Genomic DNA, 9,137 nt, shown 5'->3' on the forward strand with positions numbered 1-9,137 from the left:
TTAGACAGAGTCTTGCTCTGTCACCCAGGCTAGAGTGCTGTGGCATCAGCCTAGTTCACAGCAACCTCAAACTCCTGGGCTCAAGCAATCCTGCCTCAGCCTCCTAAGTAGCTAAGACTACATGCAGGTGCCAACACGCCCAGCTAGTTTTTTTCTGTTTGTAGTAGAGATGGGGTCTCGCTCTTGCTCAGGCTGGTCTCCAACGCCTGACCTCAACTGATCCTCCTGCCTCAGCCTCCCAGAGTGCTAGGATTACAGGCGTGAGCCACTGCAGTTGGTCCAAAGTCCATATTTTTAAGCACTCTGCTGTGCTGCCCATAAGTAGACTAATAGTTATTTCAAATTTATATACTGTATCATATATGTTCTTTTCTGAAGTAGAAATCACTGGACCAGCTCTCTGATGGTATTTCCTCTTTTCAAAAGTTCTAGCCATCTTGGTTATCTAATCTTCAGACCATTGCAGCCTGGAGACCTTAAGCTAGAAGGAGAGAAAGTTTTTGTGGCAGCTCTCTAACAGGTTTAAAAAAGGGGAAGGCATTCAGGTCGTATATGGTGATCAAAAAAAGAACAAAATAAAAAACATAAGTTAAAAAAAAAGAGGAAGGCAGCAGAAAGGACATAATAAACTTAAAGAAGCTAACAGGCTGAGGCCATTTAGTTTAAGGGAAAGTCACCTTCATTCTTTAATGTCCCTAGGGGGCATCCTTGACTCAAAGTAGAGCATGTAATTGTGTTTCTAAGGTTGTGCCAGGTCATCAAGAAATAGGTATGTAACATTCTGTAAACTCAATCAAATTAAAATGATAAATTTTAGATACATTTCTAGAAACAGTTTTAAAAATGTTTAAGGAGCAAGTTTCTCTCGGTTGAATATTTAACAGACCTCACAGTTGTAAATCAGATGAGATATAACTGTATTTACCTAAACAGGGCACAGATCAAACTGCTCTGGTCCTTTTATTGACTGTACTGATTTGAAATCTGATAAAACCTACATGGGACAGAAAGGATCTTTAAATATGACATGTTTTCTTTGATGCTTAAACTTCTTAACAATTCAAATCATGACTAGCATTTTATCTGAATTCTCTTCAGAAATAGAATATGATTTTGCAACTTTCTGAATAAAATTATGGGATAGGTTAAAATGAGCATGACCCTTTGTCCCCCGTCCTCAGCCAAGTTGGTTTATTCCTGTGCCATAAACACACCTTGTTACTTTCATGCCTCCACGCTTTGACCTGTGTCGTTCCCTCGCCTGGAACCCTACCCTGCTTCGTCCTTTATTCTGTACATATTTTCTGAGATCCAAAGATTTTTCTCTCTACCCCAGCCCACAGTGATCTTTTTGGCCTTGAGATTCGTGTGGAACCTGTTGTCTGTTTGCCTATTAATGATGTAGAACTCAAGACTAAGTTCTTTCACTGCCTGAGCTGTAAATGTCGGATTGCACTCTGCCTTTCATGTGAGTGAGAGGTAGCATAGCAGAGTGGGTTAAGAGCAGAAACTCCAGAACCAGACCGCCTGGGCTTAAATCTCAGCGTTGCCACTTATTAGCTGTGTGATCTTGGGCAAATTACTTTACCTCTCTATGCTCTCTTTCTTTATCTGTTAAAAAGGAATAATATTTAATATTTTTATACTTTCTTCTTGGGTGTTTGTAAGGATTAAATGAATCAATACATGCAAAACATTTAGAACAATTCTTGGCACACTGTGTTATGTAAGCGTAAGCTATGATTGTCACAATTTTTATTATGTCCTAAGCTCTTTGAGGACAGGAACTTTGTACATATTGTGTTCCTCACAAGGCCTGGCCTAATTTTGTAGACATGCAATGAATGTTTATTGATTTAATTTAAATAAGAATAAAAATGAGCAATTCAATAGAAAAAGACCAGGAAGGATATATGCCAAGATGTTAACGTGTGGGTGGGTGGATGAGATTATAAAAATTTCTTATATTCTTTTTGCTTATCTTTATTTTCTGATTATTCTATAATGTGTATGTATTTTATAATAAATGAATACAAGATATTTTTCCTTAGAGAAATAAGAAAAATGAACCTGAAAATTCACATTCAGAGAAAGGATATTATCGCAGAATTTTCCATTATTCTTGTGGACAGAATTACGTTTCTAAACACTATTTATTCTACTTTTTTTTTTTTTTTTTTTTAGACAGAGTCTCACTCTTTTGCCTGGGCTGGAGTGAGTGCCGTGGCGTCAGCCTAGCTCATAGCAACCTCAAACTCCTGGGCTCAAGCGATCCTCCTGCCTCAGCCTCCTGAGTAGCTAGGACTACAGGCATGCGCCACCATGCCCGGCTAATTTTTTTCTATATATTTTTAGTTGTCTGATTAATTTCTTTCTATTTTTAGTAGAGACGGGGTCTTGCTCTTGCTCAGGCTGGTTTCGAACTCCTGAGCTCAAACAATCCACCCGCCTCGGCCTCCCAGAGTGCTAGGATTACAAGCGTGAGCCACCGTGCCCGGCCTTATTCTACTTTTTTACCTTTAATTTTTGTTATCTTCCAAATTGACTCTATTTCTAATCTTATTGTTAATAGTTGATATTTGAGTTTTTTAAACTTCCTAACGAAATTTACTTGATTATAATGATTGCAGTGCTTTGCATTAATGATTCTTTTGGTTTATTTGTAGCTTATGGTGCTGCTGTCTGGAGTGATAGCTTTCATGGTGAACTTATCGATTTATTGGATCATTGGGAACACTTCACCCGTCACGTATCCTTTTCATAATAACTTATAAATGCATTGTCTTATGTTTTCCAAAACTGTCACACTCACTACTTACCTTAATGGAGTCTCACACTAACTATTGCATGGCCTAAATTAAGTAGAGACGAGTAATTTTTATTATTTTATTGTGTGTGTCCACACTAGAGTCCATAGAATTTTAAAGAAATATAAACTGAGCAAAAGGGTTAGCTTTCTGTATTATGAATGGTTTTGAATTTTCTTAAATAATAGGTGACCTCTTCCCTTATAAAAATTAACTTAGAGTACCATTCCTTACATATTGTGAGATTAAATATTTGTCGAGTAAATAGTGAGGTGGAGGTTTGAGTTTTCAATCAATTTTCAGGTATTTATAGTAACAAAGTAGAGGTGTGGTTAATCCAAATAACAAAAGATAATTTCAGACCACTGGCATCTGACTTTGGAGTATGTTTTTGTATTTATTTGGATATGGGTGTGCCTGTTTTTCTCAATATTATTTCAAATCATGAAATGAAATCATATGTTGAAGATCAAATTCAACTGCCCATTTTTACCGTTACTATTTGTCTGTTTCTCTTTGTATTTCACTCTGCCCCCAGCCTTAGGCAAATGCAAAGAATGAATTTCCCCAAACCAGAGAGTAGCTCAGTAACATTTTCTCATAGAGTACTAACTTACATAAATGAGTGAATACTGAGATGTCAACAAAGTAAATAAGTGGCATATTTGCCAGCTATCAAATGACGATGATATTTAATAATTTTTTAAAGTCATCACTTAATATTTATTTTATGCCATATACTATTAGAAACATTCTGTGAGTATTAGTCCATTTAATTCTCACAGCAGCTCTGTAAGGTAAAGTTGTATCATTTTATTTTACAGAAGAGTAAATGGAGGTACAGAGAGGTTAAATATTAATAACTGACTTAAGGCCACACACAGATGAGAAGTGTGGTGTCCACATTTGAACCTGTGTAGTCTAGTCCCCGAACTTGTGCATCATGCTGCCAAATCAAGGCATCCAAGTATGTGCCCTGATTAAAAACATCCATTCATCCAACAAATATTTATTGAATACTCACTATAAACCACTCATTGACTTAAAAATATTTATATACTGACTTTAAAATATTTATATGTCAGGCACTGGGGATACAGTAGTGAACCAAATAGACAAAAATCTTTGCCCTCACAAACTTAAATTCTGATGAGGAAGATAGACTATAAAGAAGGAAATTTCTAAAATATTTATATACAGTGTTGAGTAGTGTTAAATGCCAAGGAGAAAAAACAAAGCAGAGAAGAGAATGTGAAATGTTGGAGACGGAGTTGGGATTTTAGGTAAGATAGTCAGAAAGGCCTCAACAGGAAGGTGACTTTTGAGTGCAGACTGAAGGAAATGAGGCTGCTCTGTGCAGGTCAGAGGGAAGGATGTTCCAGGCAGAGGCAACAGCAGTGAGAGGCCCTAAGGAACAACAGGGAAGGACATACATTACATTACATACATTACATTACCTAAGGACTATAGTGCTGAGTGAGATGGGAAGCTGTTGGAGTTTTGAGCAGAGAAGTGATGTGATTTTACTTACATTCTAGTGGACTCACTCAGAGCTTCTGTGTTGAGAATAAACTAAAGCAGGATTCTCAGCCTCAGTGCTGTTGACCTTTTGGGCCAGGCCGCTCTTTGCGTAGGCCTGTCCAGCACACTGTAGGATGTTTAGCAGCATGCCTGGCCTCCACCATAGGTGCCAGTGCGTAGCCTTTCTCCAACTGTGGCAACCAAAAATGTCTCCAGACATTGCCTGCATGACAAAATCACCCGTGGTTGAGAACCCCTGGATGAAAAGAGGCATGGGAGACTGTCAGGAGGCCACAGAAACTTTCTAACTTAGAAACGATGGTGGTTCATTACAGGATGGCAGCAGTGGGTATAGTGACAAGGGAGTGGATTCTGGATGTATTTCCAAGTAGCGCCAACAGGTTTTGCTGATCAGTTAGATGTGGAAAATAAGAGAGAAAACTAGGTTGACTCACACGGTTTTTGAGCTGAGCAAAAACCTGGTGAATGGAGTTGCCACCAACTGAGGCAGGACATCCCAAAGGAGGTTTGGGGGTGGGAGGAAGACCAGGTGCTCAGTTTTGGGTAAGTCTGAGGGTTCAGGGGTGAGGTCTCAGCTAGAGCTATTCCAGAGAATCAGCAGCATATAGATGAGTGAGACTGATTGAGATTACCAAGCAAACAAATGGAAGAAGGAAAGATGTCCACAGATTGAGTCCTGGGTCTCTTCAGTGTTTGGAGTTCAGAGAAATGAGAGGAGCCGGGTAGAAAAGGTGGAGGAGCGGCAGCCAGGAGTGGGCGGAGGAGGGGGTGGTGTGGAATCCAGGTGAGGAGGGAGGGCTGAGCAGCTGTGTTAGGTGCCACTGTCAGGGCCAGAACGGAGACTGGTAGCTGATGAAGGGGATTAGTGAGGCGGAGGGCACTGGTGGTTTGATAAGAACATTCAGGGGGTGGGGTGGGGGAGTGGGGGGGATTAACAGCCTACCCTGAAGCAGAGTGAGAACTGGAGAGAGGAGTTGGAAATACCATGTATACACTGCTTTTTTTTTTTTTAATTTATAAAAGGGTTTAATTTAAAAATTCATGAAGAGTTTCTTTAAAATTGCCTTCCCTCTAGTATGAATATCTTTAAAAGATCATGAACTACACATGGACTTCAACACTACCACTTAACATGTCTGTGTTCTGGGGGCAAGTTACTTAAACTCCCTGAGCCTCTACAATTGTAAAATAGGAAGAGTGAGACTGCGGTGAAGGTAAATGCGATGCTTAGATAAGACGGTACCATGTAAAGCATCTCTCACGGTGCTTGGCCTGCATTTGGTGCCTAGTATTAGGCCTCTTGCTTTCCCCCTCTTCCCTCCTAAACTTGAGCATACTGGATGTGTTGAGTCAGCTCTCTGGTGCCAAGGACAGTTTACCAGAAATGCCACTATAAAACATAATCATAGGGCCGGGTGCGGTGGCTCACACCTGTAATCCTAGCTCTCTGGGAGGCCGAGGCGGGCGGATTGTTTGAGCTCAGGAGTTCGAAACCAGCCTGAGCAAGGGCGAGACCCCGTCTCTACTAAAATTAGAAAGAAATTAATTGGACAACTAAAAATATATAGAAAAAATTAGCCGGGCATGGTGGCGCATGCCTGTAGTCCCAGCTACTCGGGAGGCTGAGGCAGGAGGATCGCTTGAGCCCAGGAGTTTGAGGTTGCTGTGAGCTAGGCTGATGCCATGGCACTCTAGCCCGGGCAACACAGTGAGACTCTGTCTCAAAAAAAAAAAAAAAAAAAAAAACATAATCATAAATTGCTGAACAAAATATCTTCTCCGGACCTGGTTCTGAGTGTCTTTCTTTTTATATTACAGCCCTTTTCTCTTTGGAAAGGTCAATGGGAACAGTTGAGGCAGTTTCACGTCTCTGAGTAATCACTAACGCCTACCTGAAGGAGCTAGGATTGTCCCAGCACTTCACTGAAGTTGCTCTTCTTTACAGGGAGCGGGCTGCTGTTCAGTCTGTGTCGTGCGCAGTCTTTGCAGCCACAGGGAGCCTTTGCTCTGTGTGTGTGTGTGCGTGTGTGTATGTAAATATAACTATCTTGTTATTCCTTTTTATCCTTATCCAAAAACCTCAGCTATAACATGTTTGGACACTTCAAGTTCTGCATTACTTTATGTGGAGGATACGTTTTATTTAAGGATCCACTGTCCATTAATCAGGGTCTTGGCATTTTATGTACATTATTTGGCATTCTCGCCTATACCCACTTTAAACTTAGTGAACAGGAAGGAAGCAAGAGTAAACTCGTACAACGTCCTTAATTCGGTTTTTGTGGAGAAGAGAATGTTGCCTCAAGAAGATAAAAAGTGTTGTTATGTGCGCAAGTTATTTAAAAAAAAAATTATAGTGTGAAATTCATTGAATGATTTTCAAGCAGTAACACAAAGGAAATTTTATTCATAAAATGACTTTCTTTTTAAGTCCTCTTTTTTTTAAATCTTAATTCTCTAAAACCAAATGGTTTATGCTTCTTTACAAAGATGATTGTATGAAGTACATAGGATGGTTTGGTTATACCAAGCACATGAAAATTAAAGTTTTATGATAATGACAAAGGAATTCTTGTGCTACAAATGTGTTGTGGTTCTCAGTGTTCATACTCTTCTAAGGAAGGACACACAGGACCTCTCTATTTGCTAGTAGATGGTTTCTCAGTGTGAGATTTGTTATAATTTTAGTCAGATTGTTCAAGTCAATTTAAATCTAGCATTTCCATTTTAATTGGCTTAGTTTAACTTCCTGATTATTTATAGAAATGAAATATCATTTATAAAGTATAACAGAGAAGATGACCATAAGACCAAATCCAATTCTAAAAGGACTATTTTTCTAGCAGAAAGTTGATGTAAGAAGTTGTATATTATCCAGAAAAACTACAGTTTTTAATGGGTCTTCTCTCATTTTTTAGCTTTCAGTGAACTGTAGAAACTATGCAGAGTTAAAAAATAGAATGTTTTTTGGCTCAAAAATCATGATGAAATGGCTCAAAGAAAAGATAATAGATGGACTTGAACAGGTGTATTAGCCTGGTAACTGTTTTCCTGGCCATTTTGAGCCTTTCATAATGATAATTTCTTAATACCACCTCCCTGCTACCACTCCCTACCCCTGCGTTTGAGGCATCCATGGAGCTTTCTGAACACTAGGCAGAAAGTTGGTGGAAATACGAGGAAATATTTGAAAGAGAAGTAGAAAAATAATTAACTAGTTCTGTGAGTTTTTACAGTGATCATTTTTAAAAATTGGGGTATTTAGAGGAAATACATGATTTCCACTTAAGGAAATATAGTGCCACATATTTAATTGCAAAATGTATTTCTGCCTTCTACCTTTTTGATGATTGAATATTAAAAACAGTTGTTGAAGGCCAGACGTGGTGGCTCACGCCTATAATCCTAGCACTCTGGGAGGCCAAGGGGGGAGGATCGCTCAAGGTCAGAAGTTCAAGACCAGCCTGAGCAAGAGTGAGACCCCTCTCTACTAAAAATAGAAAGAAATTAGCTGGACAACTACAAATATAGAGAAAAAATTAGCCGGGCATGGTGGCGCATGCCTGTAGTCGCAGCTACTTGGGAGGCTGAGGCAGAAGGATTGCTTGAGCCCAGGAGTTTGAGGTTGCTGTGAGCGAGGCTGATGCCACAGCACTCTAGCCCAGGCAACAGAGCAAGACCTTGTCTCAAAAAAAAAAAAGAAAAAGAAAAAAAACAGATGTTGATCATCTCATATAATACATTGAGAGATCATTCTTCTTGTAATAACTAATACTTTTTCTAAATGTTACTTATAAACGTTAAGGGAGAAAACTCTTAAGTAAACAAAGAGCCACATACACAAAATAGGCCTTTTGGTAAGATGGTAAATTTATGTTATATGGTTTTTACCACAATAAAGCACATACATGCACACCCCCCTTTTGGGTTTTTTAGGATTTTTTCCCTAGACTGTTGGAAATGAGAAGCCTCACTGAAACTCTATTTTGAAGAATTTCAACTTGTCAATCAATCTGTTGTGTGATTAGTGTATGTGGTTTCCCGTTTTTGTTTTAAATTTTCGTTGGTTCTTCTCACTATATTTTATTGTGCTAAGAAGTAACAAAGCAATTCGTTTTTGCCAGATAAGCTTTGAGTATTATGTTTGTCTAAGAAACATTCTCTGTGTATGTTTAAATTAACATAATTATTTCTTAAAAGCCGGAGAAAAGTGTTTCAGCACCATGAGGATTATTTGACTTCCGCGCACTGAGAGCAGCTGAGTTGATTTGCGCCATGTACAAATTCTTAACTGTAAATAAAACTTGGGGAGGGGGTTGTAAAAAATATGTCAATAGGAATGCAGTAAGATAGCTGGAACAAGACAGGGTAGGGGCACATGTACAATAATGAATAAAATATGTATTGCTAGAATTAGAGTCTGATAAACTTTCTTTGCCCTGAAGACAATCATCCCATTGAAAAGAAAATTCCTGGGAAAAAAATGTGCCAGATGACTCAGGACCAAGCACAGAGACAAACCAGATGCAGTGCTTTCGAAGAAAACGTGCTGTCCTTTTGTTATCAATGTAACGGGACTTGTTTGTTATCCTATGTTAAATGACTGAACTTCAGTTTTTACCTGTTAAAAATAAACACAACCTCTTTTTACTTTTGTGTTGCATATTTGAGCCCATGAAAGAAGGGTAGCATCCGCGTGTGTATGCATGCTAACGCTGGCCTCTTCAGCGCCCAGAATTCCATCTCCCTTTTCAAATAACATAAAGGAGAAATCTTTGTGAAATGAAG

At 39.0% G+C, this 9,137-nt stretch overlaps 1 protein-coding gene across 1 annotated transcript in view; it reads left to right on the forward strand.

The window, feature by feature from the left end:
- The window catches only part of SLC35E3 (solute carrier family 35, member E3), a 20,242-nt gene extending 13,553 nt beyond the window's left edge, over positions 1 to 6,689 (forward strand). Inside the window, exons 4-5 of the mRNA XM_012642027.1 lie at positions 2,667 to 2,749; positions 6,434 to 6,689. Of these exons, the coding sequence (XP_012497481.1) occupies positions 2,667 to 2,749; positions 6,434 to 6,620 (270 nt within the window). The 3' untranslated portion in view covers positions 6,621 to 6,689. The remainder of the gene's footprint in view (positions 1 to 2,666; positions 2,750 to 6,433) is intronic.
- Positions 6,690 to 9,137: the final 2,448 nt, after the last annotated feature.

This window comes from Propithecus coquereli, unplaced genomic scaffold (assembly GCF_000956105.1).
Source record: "Propithecus coquereli isolate 6110/MARCELLA unplaced genomic scaffold, Pcoq_1.0 Scaffold172, whole genome shotgun sequence".
In the NCBI taxonomy this organism is placed as follows: domain Eukaryota; kingdom Metazoa; phylum Chordata; class Mammalia; order Primates; family Indriidae; genus Propithecus; species Propithecus coquereli.